Genomic DNA, 20525 nt, shown 5'->3' with positions numbered 1-20525 from the left:
AAAGTATTATGCTGGAGAAAGGTCTTTTTAGGTTTGTTTTATGTAGAATAACCTGATGAACTGTACATAGCTTGAGACACATAACAAATCCACATGAACTTCCTGATTCATCCCTTATAAAGCCTGGCTGTCCCAACCCAAATATATTCCACCCTCCTTTATATTTAGTATGGAAAAGTATTGGTAGACTAAAATAATTCTGTTGTACTGATTTAGGAAGAATTTTTGGACAAGATCTAAAACAATCTTCTCGTTTATTTCTCAGCTTTGGAAATTTAAGCAAAAATTGTTACTTGGCTTCCTAAAGTCACATGTAGTTAGTAATAATTCTAAAAGTCTTGATTTCCAGTAAAATATGTAAGTGTTCATGATCATCATGTACCAAGTGAGCTATAAACTATTAAACTGAGCTTATATACTGTGAGAAGAAACATCACTGAACTAACAACAGGAGAACAATTCTATTCAGTTATTTCTGTCACTAACCAGTCGTGACTTTAGAGCAACCACTTCATCCAGCTGGACTTCAACCTCTCTTTTTGTAAAATGAAAGAGTAGAATCCATTAGACATCCTTTAAAGGGAGTCTTCCGTGCTGACTTCCTGTGTCTATGATGCTTTCTACTATGCTGTTGGGGGAAAGGAAGAAGCTGACCCTGTAATTTGTTATTTTTTCACAAAGGCATAGACAGGTTATACTTAACCTAAATGACTCAGTGAGGGCGTGATGGGTAAGAGACTGGGTGATTTGAGTTCCTTAGACCACTTCTGTCTCTGCAGAGTCTGAGGGAACCTCCGAGGTATTGTCAGGGTTTGCGTCCTTTACGCTGTAGTTACACAGGAAGTACAAACAAATGAGCAAAAGAGATCTGAGGACAATCCCTTCAATAATTGTTCAGGCAGAGAACCGCCCAAATAGAAAACACATGCTATTTCCCCTCTGCCTGACCAATTTGGCGTCCAGAGTACAAGTTGACGGGAGAAGGGCTGGGCTTCTCCAGGCAGGAACTGGAGTCAGAGGCTTCCCCTGCTGGGAGAGAAGGACATTAGAGATGCCTTTCAGTGCCTCGGTTCCGGAACTGTCTCAGCAGCAGCCAGGAGGCTTGGGGCACTCTAACCGCAGATCAGCCTCACCCCTGCAGGAATCCAGATGCAGGCCAAGTACAGCAGCACGAGGGACATGCTGGATGCTGACGGGGACACTACCGTGAGCCTGCATTCTCGAGCCTCTACTACAACCCAGCGGCCAGAGCCCGGGCGCACAGGTACTCGGTCTCCTGGAGTCCAGATTGGCCAGAAAGGTGTGCGACAAGCTCTCTCTCCTAGGAATTTACAAAATGGAGGAAAGAGAGAAAATGTTTTCATGATTTGCAGTAATGTGTAACTGTGCACTTTCCATGACTTGCATGCCACAATATGAACATCTGAAAAATTAAACTAGGTATATACACAGATGATTGTTTTTCTAAGATTCTATTGCTGGCAGAGTCGGTTGAAATTGGGATGTGTTGTTTTTACCAGTATAGCATCAATTACAGCAATGTCCCTTCCTCCTCCCGCCTGCCCAGTGCCGATTTATATACCATATGTGATCTGACCTGGAAGTTTAGGCTTATAAAGGCTATCTTTTGCTGGTTTTGAACTCATGGCTTTAGCAGGAGGTCTCCAAGCAGACCTATCAACACTGTTATTTTGTTGTAATAATCCCACATCTTGAAGTTGTGAAGCTTTGGGGGAGTCATGACAACATCAGGTGTTTTGTTTTACATCCATGAAATGAGGGGGAGCATAAAACAAATGCTTTCAAAGTCCCCTTTAGCCTTTAGGACTGAAATTCTGTGATTCGATATAAATAGTGGCCTTGGATGCAATTATGTCTCATCCCATTCCTTTTTGTTCTATTGACTCCCAGAATATTATTGAGATGAATTAAATTATGAAAATATTTCATTTTAGTTTCATTTAGCTTCCATCTTTTGCTTTTATTTTTAATAATTCACCCTCTGATATAGTAACAAAAGATCTGTTTTTCAGTCCATAGATAAAGAAGTCACATAAATGAGAAGGATCCTATTTCCTGGGTAACCTTAGCCAATGTGATTTTAGTTCTAGTGAAAAGACCTTACACTGTAATATAGGCAAGACTAGGTTCTAATTTACTGTGTGATATTGGGCAAGTCACTTAGGTAATGTAGGCTTCAGTTTCTTCATTTGCAAAATGTTAATAATAGCAATCATATACATAGTGATTATTATGTGCCTGGCTTGTTTTAAGCACTTTTTGATATATTAATTCATATTAACTTGAACCAATCTTAAATAGAAGTCAAAAAACCTCTCTTATAAGGTGGTTATCAGTCCTAAGAGTCTGTAGACTACTTGGTAGACAGCAGACACATCTACCAAGTCTTTTTCAATGTTCTATTCCTTGAACATTCCCAGTGTGTTCTGTTTCACATTTTTTGTGTCAATCTGTATCAAAGAAATTCTCTTTTAAAACGTGTATCTTAATATGTCCTTTCCCTTTTGAACATATCCAACTTTTCTTCATCTCTGTCAATCCAGACACGCACCTTTCCACTCATCTTGGCCATTGCTCCTTCAAGGAACCTGAGGCTTTCTTCCTTTCCGCACTGAATCTGTGCATTCACTTTCTGCTCATTCAATGATTACCCCACCTGGGACTAATTGAACTCACTGATATGGTTTTTGTGTTTGTTTTCTAAGCTATCTAGTTACGTAGTAATCTATGAGGGGTTACTGGAGATTTCCAGCCTCTTGGATATGAAGCACAGTGACAAACTTGGGGTGTCAGCGTCGGAAGCCACCAGATATGTGTTAATAGGATTTGATGTTTTCCCCCAACAAATCCTGTGAAGAGTTGGCTCTTGGGGCTCTGGTTTTAAGTGGCTTGTGTATAACTTCATTTTTCATTTTTTTCCTGTGATTAGAGCGGGAACTGTCACAAGGATTAGTGATCAGCATAATCAGGAACAGGGTGTACAAGTAAATTCTGCTGATTTTGGAGGGCGGAGAGGGAGGTGGAGCAGAATAAAACACTAACTGAAACATCTGACAAACTTCTTGTAAGAAGTGGAACTTGAAACAGTAGAAGGAAAGGTTATAAATAAGTTCTTTAGAGGCAAGCATCTGAAAATAGCTATCTTACTCTACATGTATGACTTGTTTTCATCCTGAGGTAGTTGAAATATTTAGAGGAATGTCACTACAGAAGTTTAATTATTTCTTAAGAAAATAGATCTGATATAATTCAGCTGTCAAAAATACCAGCAAAAATCACTCTGGGAATTTTTTGGCAATGCAGGAGATTCAGGTTCAACATAATATTATGCCTCAATTATGACTGGAAATATTAAATTTTCTCTTTAAAATTAGTAGAAATAAATTATATACATTCACTTATTTTTTAGATTTTCATTTCTTTAATATAAAAGTTATGTTTGTGTTTAAAAAAAAATGCTGAACAATCCAGAAGACGGAAAGGAAAAATGAAAGACAAGAGTCTTACACCTTCTTTCTACTTGGGGTCATGTTGTTAGGCCAGGCATGTTGTGAAGTACTGAGGATGCAATGATAAATACAGTATGATCCATTGTCTATGAGGAAACCTAAAAGTTTAATACAATTCTCAACTAAGCAATATGTGATAGGGTGCCATGAGGGAAGCAGGCCATGGTACAGTGGAGAGCTTGGTCACTTCTGTCCAGTAGGGGCAAAGGAGGGGAGGAAAAAGTTGAGAGAGGAATGACCATTGATTGACTCGACTTCAAGATGTTCCACATGGTGTGGAATCGGAAATGCGAGGGCTTAAGGGGTAAGAGGCACCAGGCAGGCAGACACATGGGAGGAAAGCCCTGGGGATCTTATATAACTTTGTGTTTTCAGAGAACTACAAGGAGTATATTATGGCTGAAATGTAGGGTTAGGGGGACAGCCTGACAAGAGGTAAGGTTGGGAAGTTAGGGAGGGCCGTTATGTCATACTGACGTATTTTGATTCTATTCAGTAGGTAAAATGAGGTCACTGAAGTATTTAAATGAGGAGTAACATAATCAATTCAGTGTTTTTAGAAGACCATGTAGGCTGCACAGAGGAGGGTAGATTGAAGGCATATGAAACTGGAAGAGCAATACCCAGATTTTATGCTTAGCATGAGATTAGAAGAACTTGAGCTGAAGGAGGATGGGAGTGAGGAGGGGGAATCATATTTGAAAGATGTTGAGGAGGTGGGGTTCAAAGAATTGGTGACTGGTTACAGTGTGAAGACAGGGGAAGGGAGGGCATAGGTTGACTGGGTTCCAGCTGGTGTTATACAGATGGTATTGACATTAGCTGAGATAGAAATCAGAGGATGAATTCAGTTCGAGTTTGAGAAGCTGTAGAGAAGGGACATGCAGTTGGAGTGGCCCCAAAACATTTGTGTGTAGCAGGTGGGCAGGTGGATTGGAGGTAATGATTCTGAGCTGGGTATGTATATGAGAATTGTTGGCATTTAGGTAGGAATTAAACTCTCTGAGATAAGTGAGATCACCGAGGAAGAGGATGTAAAATGAAAACACACACACACACACACACACACACACAGAAGACCTGAGGAGAAAAATGCCAAGAAGAGAATCTTAGGGAAATGCAATTGAAGGGCAGAATGTGTAAGAGATTCCATTAAGAGCTACTAAGAATGAATGGTAAAGACTGACAGAAATGGATCAGGAAAGACAGGCTTCTGGAAAACCAAGGGACAGTAACTTGACAAGAAATGGAAAAGTAATCGTCAGAAATAGTAAAATTTTAAAATAATAAACAATAAATGTTCCAGAGAGATCAAATAATAGGAAGGCTAAAAACAATTTATTGTTTTAGCAATGAGGAAGATGATAGATCACTGGTAATTTTTAATTTCAGGGGTTTGAAATGCACTAATAATTAAGTAGGAAAATAAATCATTGAAGTAATATTCTGTTTTTTTTTTCTTTCTCTCTCTTTTTGAGAAGCCTGGATGCAAAGATGAAAGTTCAAATGTTAGAGCTGAGATATTATAGGGTTGCAAGAGTCTTTTTAAAGTTATTTTTTTAGGTGTGAGATATTCCAACTCAGTTGTAACTTGGAAAGAAGTGTAGCTGGAGCACCTCACAGCAGTAATACGCAAGGGAGAGAGACAATGAATTGTGAGAGGCCAAATTCCTGCTGAAGATTAAGTGCGATCCTATCAAAAGAATATAAAAACCTATTTGGGTTTAAGAAAAAAAACCACAAACATTTCATGATAAATTCGAGTTCCATTTTCCCTCTAGTCATATTAATTACAATAGTCTTGAATTTTCCTTGTATTTTTAGCTTAATTTCCTTAAGTACAGCATAAACCTTTCATTGAAGAGTCATGGCATAAATCTAATTGATTCAGCAAATCGTTAATGTATACCTTCTAGATATCAAGCGTTATGGTAAGCACTGGGGAGAAACTATTTTTAGGTGCTTGGAGAAGTGGAAGGAATAATCTGAATCAATACTTATAAGGAAATGTTTTGCAGTGGTACTGAATATATATAGGAGGCCACAGAAGTAAATAGGAATGCATAACTTACTGTATTGACTTGTGTGAGTATTTTTGCATGAGGTGACATTTGATCTTGTCTGTGAGGCCGAGTCTAAGTTTTCCAGACAGAGCAGGATGGGGCACCAAGGTGATGTTTCCATGGAGAGGCCACGTGTGCAGTGTATTGATGGGTAAAATTAAGAAAGCCAAGAGTTCAAAGGGAAAAGATGAGGCATTAATTTTGATTAGAATTTAGATCAGGATAAGGTAATTTGGGGAATCAGCAGCAGAGTCAAACACAACAGCAAGGTGGGCTATTGGGCTGAGGAGTGGTTAGTCCTCAAGGGAGGTTCGTATGAGGGGACTTGGCAGATGAAGCTAACAAGTACACAGGGCCTTACAGAGCATGGGAAAAGCCTTCTGTTTTTCCCTTAAGGAAGAAATCAGATCTATATATTTCAGAAAGTTCACTTTGGTGGTAGTGTGGAGAATGCATTATTTAAGGTGGCTATTGTTAAGATAGTTCACAATATAGAGGTGAAAAAGTGCAAGTGGTAAAACACTAAAGTCTTTCTATAATTCAGTATGGTACTGCCATATAAAGGAAACTATTAATGTGGGGTTTGTTGAGAGGATAGGAAAATGATTTAAAATACTCAGCTCCGAATGAGAGTGCTGGGATAGCCTTCCGGCTCCCTCGCTCGATAGCTGTCTGGCCCTAAAGCACATTAAGGGACTCCTCAGCACTGCAGCTTTCTCAGCCAAAGGAAGGTTAAAATAGCACCCTCTTGAATGATTTTTGGGGAGTTTCAAATGAAATACCACATTGTACATAACACAGTAAATATTATCAAAAGCTGTGTATCCTTGGACAAAGTAACTAATCCCCTAGGACTCAGTTATCTACCCACAGAATGGGAATATAATAGTACCTACCTTATAGGGTATTTGTGAGGATAGATAACATAATTCATATAAGGCATTTATTTAATTAACTCAAGGAATGTTTGCAATTATCATTAATGGCAATGCTTTTTTTTGCATTATATTTAAAAAATGAAGCTCCTTAATTGAGATATAAAATTGACTCACTTAAATTTTTCAAAAGGGAAAATACCATCAAGTTTCTAATTGCTGTGATTTGGAAACTCGATGAAAGTCTAGAAATAGCTTGTATGTTTTTACATGTATATTCTGAAATTATAGGAAGAATAAGACCACTTTTAGGGAGAATGAAAATAGCAAATATATGAAACAGACTCATAAGAGAAAGCGAACCTGCATTTTTATGAACACTGTAAAATAATCTCAACCCACAGAGATGAGAAGGCTTAAGGTTTGCTATGTACCATATGAGAGGATGAAGGAAAAAAGAGAAGTTTGTAAAAAGACAACATTAAAAATTTTTAAATATATCCCAAAGTCTGATACATAATTGCCAATGTCTCATGACTTTCCCACTCAAGCCTTTAAAAGCACAGTGATCTAAAGGGTAAGTAACTTCTGGATTGTTTTGTACCTTGCCCCCAGGTCAGCCTCCATTTCTCTGTGAGTCCTGGTTCACAGGGAAAAGCATACAAAACATGGTGTTAAGCATGAACAACTGAATCTTGGCTCTGCCCCCACCTGGCTTTATGCGGATTATTGAAACTCTCTGTGACTTTTCCAGGTTTTATGATCTTCCCACGTGAGAGGCGTACTAAGAGACTACATTTGGTGATGTCTGGTTCACTTCTTACGGGCCCTGGGAATGGAGGTGTGCACGGTTTCCCTCTCTGATGCCTGATGAATAGTAACTGGTCAAGTGTGACAACCCTCGTCATCTACACCGTTCTTATTACAAAGGAATTTGTATTCAAAACTGGACCTTAGCACTGTAACCTTTCATGGGATAGTTACAGTAAGAGAATACAGGAATGGGTTTTTTCCTATATATATCTTATTATTCCTAGGGATGTTTATATCATTCCTTGGCCTGTCCACACCTTTTTCTTAACATGCCTCAGAAGTCAGTACAGGAATTCTCATCCAAAAAGGGAAAACCACAATATAGCCAAGCTAAACTGAGGCACCTCCTAGGCAGTTTATTTTTCTTATTTTTGGGTGGGGGTGGCCCCTAGAGAGAGACCTCATTATGATTAGGGTACTTGGAATAAAACTCAGAAACATTAAACCCACAGTTAGAAAAAAAAATATCTAGAGGGGGAAAAATAGCATCAAAGAAAAAGAAAAGTGAAACTTTCAAGTCCATAGTCTTTCCCTCCTGCAAGCCTGGTTTCCTAGGAAATGACTATATACTCGCTGCAGAAGCTCCCTAAGGTTGGGTTTCCAGGGTCTTTAGGCAATGGGAGGGGCTGCGGACCCTGAGGGAGGGAGGGAACGAGGGAGGAGGGAGAGCAGAATCCGAGCAGAAAAATGTGCAAATGATTAGGGAAAGATGATTTCTTAGAAGGGAATTTTTAAAACTTTGTTTCCTTAGCAAAAGAGAGGCTACACGTCTTTCCTGTTCTGTCCTAGTGGCAATCTTAGGAAGGATCATGTCTTTATTCCTTAGATGGGCACAATTATTAAATGATCTTCTAATCCCTAAAGTCCAGGCCCTCACTTCACAGTAAAAACTTAAGTTCACTCTTTTTGATCCTTTTGGCAGAAAATCAATACCTCCCTTGCTCCCAATATTATGCAAGGGAAAGCAGGTTTCTTTAGGGATTAATAATTTGGTAAATTTCCATAGTTCTTCTTTTTTATGTTATTTTTTCTAATTTTGACAAAGGAAATATTAATAATAAATAAGGACAGTCCTTAAAATGTTTATATCTTTCAGGTGTATATAAATAGGTTTGGGTAGGGATAGACAGGCAGAAAACAGATATTTATATATAGTAGACACATTCATTCTTTCAACATTAATTCTTGACCTTATTTCAACTGATGTTCTAGGTGCTAGAATTGATGTTTCAGTGACTAAACAGACCATCTTTTCTAAGAAGGAGCTTACATTTTAGTGGGCTAAGACGGATAGAGAACAAAAGAAAAGAGTAAAATACATATTTGATGGCAATAAGAGATAAGGGGAAAAATAAAGCTGCTGTTGTGGTGAGTCCACATATGCCCTTGTACTTCTGGAATCTAGAAACATCCACCTGGTTAATTTTCTTGGGCTACATAGAACTTTAAGAAGACTTAGGGTTTTGGAGAGGACGTTTAGCTTAAGCTATATTCTGCCCTCTGATCGTTCTCTTTTATGTTCTGCTGATTTGAGATCCCGTAAGGCCAATGCCTGTAGAAACCAGGAACTAGGAAAATTTAGGCCCAATCACTTAGGCCAGCTAATGGAAGGAACTAGGGGAGTCAGCAAATTGCTCTGTATCTGTTGGTCATTCAGATTCACACAAGTACGGCGAGGAGATGAATCTAACCGACGCTGCCCTCTGCTGACAGAAATATTGCTGGAAAGTCAAAAAAAAAATCAATCTGTAAAGTTTAACTTTAGACAGTCCTCTGTGCCTCTGTAAAAATTAGTCGAGGTAATATTTATTTTTTGTAATTGCATTTTTCACTCATCTACTCATTCAAATATGTATTCAGCCTTCCTGTACCAGGCATTGTTTTTAGTACTGGAAACACACCGGTGCAAAGCAAGACGGGGATCACTGTTTTAATGGAATGAGCACCGAACTGGGAAGAGATAGACTAAAATAAACAAAAGCCTTGAAAATACTACTTAACAATCTTATTTTTAAAAACATACATAGTGGGGTGATGTGCTAGGCATGGATTCATGGACCTCTCCCAAGGATGTGCGGTTTAAACAGAAAGCTTAGTAACAGGAAGTAGCCCACCAACCTGAGGATTGGTTAGTGCAGGGCCCAGGTGAGCTAGTGCAGAAAGTTCTGTACAGGGACAAACCTGTTTCCGGGATAAACAGAGGCCACTGCGAGGAGAGCACTTGAGAGGCAGGAGAGCCGTTCAGAAGGGATGAAAGAACTAGGTGGGGTCCAGATGAAAAACTCTTGTAGAATTTTAGTGTAAGGGCAAAAAGCTATGGGAAGGTGTTGAGGTCAGGAAGTACCATCATCAAATTTCCATTTTTTACAAAGAGCAACTTGGATCTTAGTGAAAAGTGATTTGGATTTTATTCTGACTGTAATGCAAGCCACTGAAAGTTTTTATGAAGGAGATGATTATTAGCAAAAAATAAGAATCAAGTTTTAAAATGTGTCAATGCCCCATGATTTTTACTGATTTCCCTACTACAGTGTAGGTTTCAGAGGGTGATGATCATATTTTCTACTTCGATACTCTCTTCACCGCTTATCATTCCCATTTGGAAGTATTGATTAGTGCAAATCACTGCACCTGGAATGTACTGTGTAGAGGACTTTGCTGAAGAGGAAACGAATTCATGTGTTTTTAATCTTTCTGTTTGAGATCCTGACTTGAATCTCAATGAAATGAAATTCACAGGTCATGACGAGATGAGAGTATATTTATGGGGTTTGCTCTCCCTTTGTTTCATTTTAAGCACAATGCTAGATGTTCCCTACGCTTGGCTGGGGTTGTGGGGAGTCTTCCTTGTCCATCTCCAAGGTGGTTCAGACTGACAGCTGACCTCACTACGTGGCGGATTTCCTGTTGACTCAGTGGGGCCTCTGCAATTACCATAAGGCAAACCTGTGGGGGTGTGAGGCGGGGGAAGGATGTTGGCTACAGCTTTTTAAATTACCTAACTGGTTCAAAATTGAGACAGCTTAGATTATCCTTAAGAAATTGATGATCTTGTTTCATTATAATCTATTTTTGGGGGAGCATAAATTAAACGAATGCACAAAATCCTTATAGAACACGGACTTTCAACAAGTAAATCCCAAAAAGAAGCAGTAAAATGATCATTTCTCATTACTGACATGCAATTTGCTTTGCAGAAGCAGCATATACGGAAACTGGGGAGGAGAGCACTTTCCAAAAGAATAACAAATTAATTTCATCTCATCTCTGATGATGTGAAAAAGTGAGGCTTGACATTGAACCTTTTGACAATGTTTCTGAGGACAGAGGGAATGTTATCTTTCACTGATTACTGTTGTTCTGCAAAATTTGTGCCCAGAATCAGCTCCACTCATTTGCGAGCTGCTGACAAAGATCCAAGTGGAATTAAAAGGGAAACCCTGCCTTTTCTTTTGTTCCACGCAGAGCAGCGGCCTCCCTCTGCAGCCTGGCGTCCAGTGGCCCTGACCCTGCTGGCTTTGTGCCTGGTGCTGCTGACGGGCCTGGCAGCCCTGGGGTTTGTGTGTAAGTCTGCGCTCTGACTTGGGGGAGGACCTGCTTCCAAGGTCTGTCTAGGAAGAGAAGTACTTGCGATGGATTTTTTTCTTTATTTTAATTCTGAAACCTGTGGATAATTCATTATTTATTATTCTAAAGCACCTACTTAAATGATGAGTGTGGAAGAAGCATTAAAATACAGCAATCACGTGCCAGCTAGACTCTTAATATTCTGCTTGAGATAAGGTTTTTGTCTGTTTATATGTCAATATTGGAAATCAACAATTTTTAACGAATACACACTTCGGACCCCTTCTATTCCACAAAAAAATAGAGATCGTGTTTTTGCTCTTACTAAGTATGCCTGGTCCAGTGAGTTAATGCGAAGGGAAGAGATTTCATTTACATCGCAGCCCCTTCAGTCTAAGGAGAAACCACCCAGGTCCTTAATCACCATATTTTTCAAAAAGTCCAGGACGTGATGGAATCATTTTGCAAAAATTTGTGAAAATCAAACAAGGAAATATGTGTGTAAAAGTCTTTAAATTTCAAACTAGTAACGGCAAGATCAAATCTTAGAAAAGGAAGTGGGTGAATTTGCTTCATCATTCTGACCCCTCGAGCAATGTTTCCTTGAGCAGTTAAAGAAGGTGGTCCAAGTTAAAAGGTTATACCAAAGGGCGGGTTTTAATGACAAAAGTTTTTTATTATAGGAAATTTTAGAACTTTTGTTTGTCATCTTAAATTTTAACATTAAAAATATATTTTTAGTGTTTCTATCCTGACCCCAACATTTTTACCTCATTTTGATATAACCGATTATTGTTTAGCAACCACCACTTTTTTGGGGAATAAAAAGCAACTTTCATGATTCGTGAAGGATTTCTCTACTTAGATGTAGAAACGAACTTTAAACCTAGATGCTGGAATTTTCTAGCCAAATGGTAGTAAGAAAATTGCGTTCTCACTGAACCTGGTTGCAAAACAATAAAAATACAAAAATGATCATATGAATATTTTAATGACTGAATGAGGTAACAGTATGTGGGACTGTTATTAATGTGAGTGATCAACAGGTAAATGGATTTGTGTTTTTAGGTTGAGTAGTGGGTTGAGCGTATACAAAAAATATAATGGTTAAGGAATTTACTCCTTTAGTTGGAAACTGTCAGTAGGACTCCACATTTTCAGATAAGGAAACAGACTTAGAGAAATTAATTTTCTAAAGGCAAAACATGTTATTATATGCTATAGTCCAAACCCAAATATAGGCAATATGGGATCTCAGAGCTTGATCATAAACAATATGCTGTTTTGTTTTCCCCGTGCATAGAAAACAGAAATAGAAATGAGGAAATCAGCTGTTCAGTCTGACTTGGTAACTTGGGTTAGTTTTCCAGTTCTACCAGCTCTCCCACACTCAGCAAGACAGCATTTCTGAAAAGGAAGAGAGACTGGGGAATCTCTCCCGACAGCTGCAGTCCCTCCAAGCCCAGAACGGGAAGCTTGCAGACACTCTGCAGCGTGTAGCTGAAAAACTGTCGTGAGCTTTATAACAAAACTGGAGGTGAGTGAGTCCTGGTCACTGAGCTCCCCTCTGCCCTCAGGGTATCTGTCAGTATAGGCCTGACTTTCCCATCAGTGTACCTGGGAACCGCATACTAGTCACCCAGTTGCCCAGCCAAGTTAATAAAGAGTTTGGGCATCAAGGTCATTCTCAGTTATTGGGATCATTTGGTTCCAATATGTCTACTTTACAATACATGATGGGACTCTTCAAATTCAGACATTTTAAACAATAAAAACAACTAACTTTGAACAGCCAAAATAGCACTACAAGTAAGTAAAATACAGGGTTATTTCTCAATTGACCTTGGCACATAGAAAACTAACGGTAGTATACATTTCATAATGCGCTTACAAGTCCTTCCCTATGAAGAAGTTAATGAACTCATAACTACAGTTTTCAAATTTTAAGAATCATACTAGGGTCTGGTTAAAAATGCAGATAAATGGAATCAAATTACAGTTATTTTAATTCAGTAGGACTTGTGTAGGTGCCTTAAATCTGCAATTGAATAAGAACCAGTGGATGAACTCAGTTCTGATAAAGAGGACTGGATGAGACTAGAAGCATCCCCACAGTTCTGTGTTTTCTCTCCCAATCCTTTTGGGGTTTCATAACATCCAGATCCATTCAAGTCAGCCTTCCCTTTGGTTCGCTTCCTCCCGCATGCGTAGGAAGCAACATACATTTCCGAGTGTCCAAGGGACTTTAAAGTAGGATGAGTTCTCTTCATCTCCCATACCTGTGCCACCTCCCCTGCTGACCACACACCCTGATTGGGTGGTTACCCAGTAAATACCCAGAAAGAGTTTCAAATGACACACTTCCTCAAAGTAATTCTTTCCTTCATGATTGATGATCTCACTGGTCACAATTTTCTTTCTTCTTTTTTAACTTGATTGAGGAATACCTGATAAAGACAATTGTATGTATTTAAAGTTTGCAATGAGGTTATTTGATATACACCCCCATTAGGCAATGATTGTCATGATCAAGATAATTAACACATGTACCACCTCACACAATTTTTTTTCTTATGTTTCTGACAACCCTGTGTATATTTTCTTTGTTGGGTACCATATCATCAAAAGGTAATCCAAATTTCTAGGAAACCAATGGTCTCTGGAATTTGCATCTAGCTGTATAAAAACAAATAAAAAGAAAGCTGTACAAATTAGCTATGTATAGTTTAAATACAAAGTGTACATGCAAACGTATTAGTGATGTTCCTTATTCTCAGGAAAATGTCCACATGTTTTTGGTTTGGTGTTCTCAGTTTTGCTCCTCTGTTCTCCATTTCTTACTTTCTTCTTTCCCATTTTCCTTCTATTCATCTATACATCCATTCAGCAAGTATTTGCTGAGCAACTGATGCATATCATACAAAACATACACAGGATTTCTGCCCTGGTGGACCTCTTGTTCTGTGGTGGTAATAAGTGGATTTAAAACCATAACATAAGAAGACCAGCTTGTCTCAGTTCATCTAGTTTTAGTACTGAAAGTCTCACATTCTAGGAAACCCTAGGTTCCAGGCATACAAGAATGATTGATCAGCCTAAATATAACACAGGAGAGGGTAATCAATTCGGGAGGAAATAAGGAAGACAGGTAAAGGGGGTCAGGGATCCAGGGATAGTGGGTTGCTGATTTATATAGGGAGATCATGAATCCCTCATTAAGATGATGATACAGGAGCAAAGATTTAAAGAGTTGAGTGATTAGTCAGTCATGTGGGCATATGGAGGAAGAATAAGCCAGGTAGGGGCCATGGAAGTGCAGAGCCCTGAAATGTGAGTATATTTGCATATTCAAGGAATCCTAAGGAGTCTGTGTGCCTGGAGCAGAACTGAGGGAGCAGAAGACTAACAGGAGGCCAGGTAGAGATTCTTTATGGCCTAAGGAACAATTGTAAGGGATTTGGCTTCTCAACTGAGAAGAATGGGAAATTATTACAGGCGTTTATTATTTATGAGCAGAGGAAATGCATGTCTGGCACAAACATTTAAAGGCTCACTCTGCAAAAATGTTGAAAAGAGCTCAGAAGAGGGAAGGATAGCAGAGGAATCACGCAGGAGATGGCTGTTACTCTGCGGGGATCCAGGGGACATGATGGTGCCTCAACTAGGATATTATCTGTGGAAACGAGTGCATGGTGGAATAAAGTGGGGTGTCAAAAGAAAAAGAGTCAAAAATATCTCCAATTTTTGGGCAAAGCAGTTCAAAGCATAGCGATATGATGAAGTGAAGTGGCACAGAATTCTGTGGTTATGAGAGGGAAGGCTAGGAACCAGGACTGCTATTGGGCAAGTCGAATTTGAAGTACGATTTGGAGATCCAAGTGGGAATATGAGTAGGCAGTCTGACATATAAGAAATAAAGTCTGGGCCAGAGATATGAACTGACTTACAAAGAAATCTTAATTATGTATTTATTTAAGACCATTTTATAGTATGAAATATTTCAAATATACAGAGGACACACAATAACATGATATTTATTTGTGTATTGACCATTCCAATTTTAACAGGTTAACATTTTGACCCAGGATTGTTTTTAAATAAAGACATTTTTATGGAATGAGTTCCCATCCCACCATATACCCACAAGGGACTTGGTTACAGGTTCCCCACTCTCAAAGGTCCTAGGCCATGTACCATCGCATGTGTTGAGACTATAGCTCTCAGGGCCTACTTCTCAAATTTACAACCACTACCCATGTGGTCCATCTCAACTTTGACCTGTGTACTCACTTTTCTGTCTCTGATGCCCATCTTAATTTCTGACATATAGAGATTTAGCATTCTAATTCATGTTTGTATTTATGTAATTTTTCTGAAATTTTATTTACTTCTGTTTACAGTGAGAAAAGAGTCCATAGTCTACTGGTATATATTGCACCTAAACAAATCCTTTCACTATTATATAAGAGATTTTGAGGGAGAAAATTATAGAAACTTCAATTGTTTCTTAAATACAACGCACACTGAGTTTCTGAACATCTGAAGATTTCTTTATGAAGTTGAATATCCTGTCTGTGTGCTCAGTTACATAGGGTAACGAGCAAGGAAATGCCAGTCATTCATTGATAGATTCTATACTCCATGAAAGCAGGTAGTGTATGTTTTAATTTCCACCGTGTACTCAGTATCAATTACAATTCAGGGCATATCATGGGTGCTCCGTAAACATTTGTGGTTATCGTTCCTCATCAATTACTTGACTAACAGAAAAGGAATCAATTCTTTCTGGGGCCATCACATACACTATAACTTCAAGAGAGGGAAGACGGCAGACTTGAGCAAAAAATAACATTAAATTGGTTTCTTTCCAAGAACACAGTTGCAGCCCTTGCCCAGAAAAATGGAAGTGGCATGGGGATAAATGCTACCAGTTCCATAAAGAGAGCAAGAGCTGGCAGGGCTGTGAGTACTTCTGCAGTGCGGTAAACGCCACCATGCTGAAGATAAACACGCAAGAGGTGCTGGTAAGGTCCCGAGGCTTGGCTGGTTGGAAGTATTCTCACAAAGAGGTCTTTGAAAGAGTTATTCAAAAGATTCTAGGGAGTCAAGGTCCACAGACTGTTCCACTTATTGCAGTCAATGCCCAGGTCTTATCCTGGAGCTTGGAATGATCCCCTGAGATAAATCCAAGGAGTCCTGTTCTCCACAAGCACCCACCCCTTAGAAACAGGAGAGAAAGCTCTTCACACTCTCCATCAGCCAGGCATCGAAGAGGATCTTAATTGCCTACCTCTTTCAGTTTGGTGAGGAAGGGAACTGTATTGATGCAATGTCAGGAAGATGAAAATAGCAGTTCCTGCTCTTCCACTATAAAAGTGACACCGCTTTTAATTGAAAAATGTTTGATTAAGAGATTACTGTAATCTCCACAATGAGTATCTTGCCTTCCCAGCAGTTTACAACCCAACGTTGACTGGTCAAAGCAAAAATGAAGATAGAACTATAAATTCACATATTTTGAGTAAATACTTAAAGTACACTATTAAAATAATACGATTATTCCCTTTTTTTAACATTATTTATTGCCCTTGGATTTAATTTCTCAAACCTTGTGACCATTATTTATTTATTGTTGTTTTAGCCAAGGTCTTGGCATAGAATGGTTTACCAACAATGGTTATTTAATTGAAATTAGTGCCCAGCTCTCTGTGGAAACTCTTCACCTCCTTCTAGTTACATCTTAATTTCTACCCACTTCCTGAAATCTGTAGTCACTGAAACTCTGCAATCTCTATCATGACTAAAATAATATTTTTAATCCTCTCTTGATGGCTTAATTTAGGCAGCAAGGGAGGCCACTGATTTGACTCAGGCAGTGTAGCCTATAAGCCCTCCCAAGTTTTCCTATGCTCTTTGGTTCCTCCACCTCCAGAGCATACTGAGGACTCAGGTATATAATTGAACCATATACTGTATATAAAAATTTCTCTATGAATATTAGAAAAGGAATTGTCATGTATATGACTATATATGGACATATTAAATATACAAAGAATACACACATATATAAACATGAAAAATGCATTTCTCCCCATCTTAGTCTGAGACAAAGCATCCTTCCAAGTTCTTCTTTACCTCTTTTTGCATTGCAGTATATTCATTATTCTTTTCTTTTTCCTGTCAGTCCCTTTCGCTTGTATTCGTAAAGTTGACTTCCCCGTCCCTGCACTGTTCCTTCCCTGTTCTTCCATTTCCCAGAATCTCTCCACATCTCTTTGTGAATCTGCCTCCCATACTTTCTACGTAAATCTTAGCGTGGACCCTGTGACTTGAAAACGATGAATTTCTTTTCTTGTTTTCATAAATAAAGTTGGTCGATGTGATTGTTGGTTTCAGAATACCAGTATATATTCCGTGCATATTAAGACAAAACACATTCTTTACCTTGGACAAACTGGCTTCAGCCCAGGTGCCTTTCTTTCCCCTGGGTGCACTGTCATCTCTGTGAGGTGGGAGGCAGGACTCATGTTGTTCTCATGTTAAAAGTGCTGGCCGGCCCTGCACATGTCTGCATGTATGTATCATAACCTCTCTAAAGCTAAAGGTTTCCTTGTGTGTCTTTTGCAGGAGTTTGCCTTGCCTCAGAGCTACTCTGAGTTTTTCTACTCTTACTGGACAGGGCTGTCCCGCAATGGCAGTGCCAAGGCCTGGCTGTGGGTTGACGGAGCCCCTTACTCCTCTGAACTGTAAGCCTTCAGAACACTGGGTGGGAAAAACTAATAAGGAGGTTTCATCTGAGTGACAGAGTTCAGCACTTGGGTTCAACAAGCACTAATCAAACAGCAGCACTGTGTTGGAAACGATGTTTGTAGGAGGCTGTATGCAGCACAGCACTTGCTCCTGAGGCTTATGAATCAGTGAGGGAGACAGATACCAAGTGCTACTAAAATAGTAAGGACACTTCTCTGGTTGCTCTCAGAAAATTTTATTTCAGGACTTGAAGGCCCCTGGGGCATTATTAAGTATCTGGGCTTCACTGAGACAGAGAAAGAAAGAGGAAGGGAGAGAGAGATCTTTTATGCATGAATAAACTGAAGCCCGTGTTGTAATGGTGACTTTCCCAAGGTCACACAACCTCACAATTTGTCAATATCCAGAGATGGTATAAGACTTAGATTTCTTGGTTTTATGTGCAATGAAATGGGGAGTACATCTTTAAAAATACAGCCTCTGAGAATAGATGTACTAACAACATAAACAGTAACATTATAAAGCATTAGTTTACTAATGTGAGCATTTAGATAGAAGTGTGCATGGTATCCTTTGAAAGAGGTAAATGTAATATTAATACCAAAATGTATTATAGTTACAGCCATGTTTGCACCAACACCTTTCTTCTCTGTATAACCATGTAGGATTTATTCTCCAAGAAGATAGGACATATCCAATGTAATTACTTTTATTTTATGGTTAAATAACTGAGTCCAGAGAAGGTAGATAATTTTTCATCTGACAGTAAAATCATATGATACATTTGGATCATAACATGGATCTTAGTTTTAGTTGGAAACAGTTGTGGTTGTTTTGGGTGACTTGACCTTCTAAGAATGAGTATGGAAATTGAAGAGACTGGAAAAAAAGAGCCTGGTGACCCCATCCTTCCAGGAAACTCATTCTGGGTGTCTCTTCTATAATTTTACCAAGCTGGGAATACTTCCTATGTACTTTCTGGGTACTTAAGATTTCATTTTAGAAATAATGTGATTAGATTAACTTTTTTTTTTCTTTTTTAAGGTTTGAAATCGTAATCGATGTCAGCAGCCTAAGAAGCCGGGACTGTGTGACCATCCTCCACGGGAAGGCTTTCTCCAAGGACTGCAGAGAGCTGAGGCGGTGCGCGTGTGAGCGGGCGGCGGGGGCGGCGAGGCTGGGGGAGCTCCGGTAGCTTCTCTGCACCATCACGGGGCCGACGGACTCTCCCGCCTCAGCTGCGCCCCAGGCGCCCTTCGGAGAAACCGAAGATGAGAACCAAAGTCGGTCACCTTATGTGTACCTGGAATAGTTTGGTTTCCTATTGTCTTCCAACTGATTCGTGTTTCTGCAACGATCCAACAAAATGTTTGAGCCAAGTGAAGTCAGCGCAAGGGGGATTTAAGACACTGGGGAGTGGGGAAAACAGAAGAACGGCGATCCCTCTGGTACAAGAAGGATTTTCATGTTTCCTGGTCAGGATCACCAGCGCTTCTGAGCTCGGCTTCCTGCCTATGCTGACCACTCGGAGAGAAGTCCTGTCTATGTGCCGACCATCCCCAGAAGCCTATAAAGATGCAATCTGCCTCACTGACTTAGGGAGAACTTCCTAGTGTTCCTCCTCCTCAGCATCTTCCTGTTTCCATGTCCCCCTTAATATTGGGAGAAATGAGAAACTTACGGAAGTAGAAGAAATCCGTGAATGTAGCATCGTTTGCTCCAACAGCTAAGCAGTCCATGAGAAGTCAGCCATCACTCCCTGTAATGTGCTACCAAATACACAGATCCTTCTTTTTGTTTCCTTTGGGTCATACTTTCCCCTCCCCAAACTCTCAAGAAAGACCCATCTGGCCTGCTTGCCCCTGGGATAGTTCCCTTTATTAGGATCTTAACTTCTTACAAACATATATCCTGCTCCCCATCCCCCTCCCCCATGCCCATTTAAGACTCCAATAATTGTCTTCTTTCCCTAGGAATGTCTTCCAGGAAAGAAATATTCTTAACTTGGTTCCATATCAGAATTAAGGTCCCTGATGCTCCCTTCAGAGAAATGGACGATCAGAAATAAGTCAATTGCTTTACGTGCATCTGTAATAGTTTAGCTTCAGTTCCTATTTTCTTCCATTTGATCCATTAGGTACTGATGATTTTATAATAATAAATGTAAATAATGTGAGGTGTGTGTGATTTTGGAATGGATTTGTGATTTGGGGAAAAATTCAGCATGGAGATGCTCTTCAACATATGATAGCAATCAGTGCTTTGGGTGGTTGTGCCTTCCTGAGAGAGTGTAGGGATTCTACAAGAGTACTGATCATTTGATTTGAGGAAAGCAAGCGGTCTTTGAGAAGCATGCTGTATTCAGGAGGATGGTTTTAACACTTCCTTAAAATGGAATCCTTTGAGGCAAGTTCATGTCATCAGCACAGGGCCAACGATGAGTAAACTGAGTTGCAACAGGGTGAGTCATTCAATCAGGTCATGGAAAGTGAGAGAGAGTCTGGGAGAGCTGCCTATGCAGCCGGCTTCTTGCATAGGCGCCCTTCCTCTGAATGGCAGTAGGCTAGTCACCACAGGGCCATTGCATAACACCATCTCAGCCACTGATTTTGCTGGCTTATAGGTAAATCAGTTTTAGGGGTTTAACACCAGAAAGGGTAATCTATTATAAATTATAAATCCTTATTTTTCAATAGTGGAACCGGGAGTCCTTTGTTTTATTTTCAACAAACTATCTCATGATCTGTGAGATATTTCAACATTATCTATCTCATGGTAAGATGACAATAAGTTAGGAAATAAATGATGAGGAGACCACTTGTGTGTTCATTTTCAGAGGACTGTTTCACTTATCAATCACTACTTGCATATATCCTCCCTAAGAATTTTCTTTTCATGTTCTATTGATTAGCTAGGAAATTTCTTCA

At 39.4% G+C, this 20525-nt stretch overlaps 1 protein-coding gene across 1 annotated transcript; it reads left to right on the top strand.

The window, feature by feature from the left end:
• Positions 1–869: 869 nt before the first annotated feature.
• Positions 870–19774, top strand: CLEC1A (C-type lectin domain family 1 member A). Its single transcript, XM_073222210.1, is given in 8 exon segments — positions 870–1300; positions 7223–7309; positions 10747–10845; positions 12211–12355; positions 12357–12385; positions 15721–15872; positions 17476–17594; positions 18643–19774. Coding segments are annotated over 8 exon segments (933 nt in total). The 5' UTR covers positions 870–1149; the 3' UTR covers positions 18794–19774.
• The last annotated feature ends 751 nt before the right edge of the window (positions 19775–20525 follow it).

Source organism: Manis javanica, chromosome 15 (assembly GCF_040802235.1).
Source record: "Manis javanica isolate MJ-LG chromosome 15, MJ_LKY, whole genome shotgun sequence".
In the NCBI taxonomy this organism is placed as follows: domain Eukaryota; kingdom Metazoa; phylum Chordata; class Mammalia; order Pholidota; family Manidae; genus Manis; species Manis javanica.
Note: the sequence above shows the minus strand (reverse complement) of the source record. Positions and strands in the feature narration are given on the sequence as shown.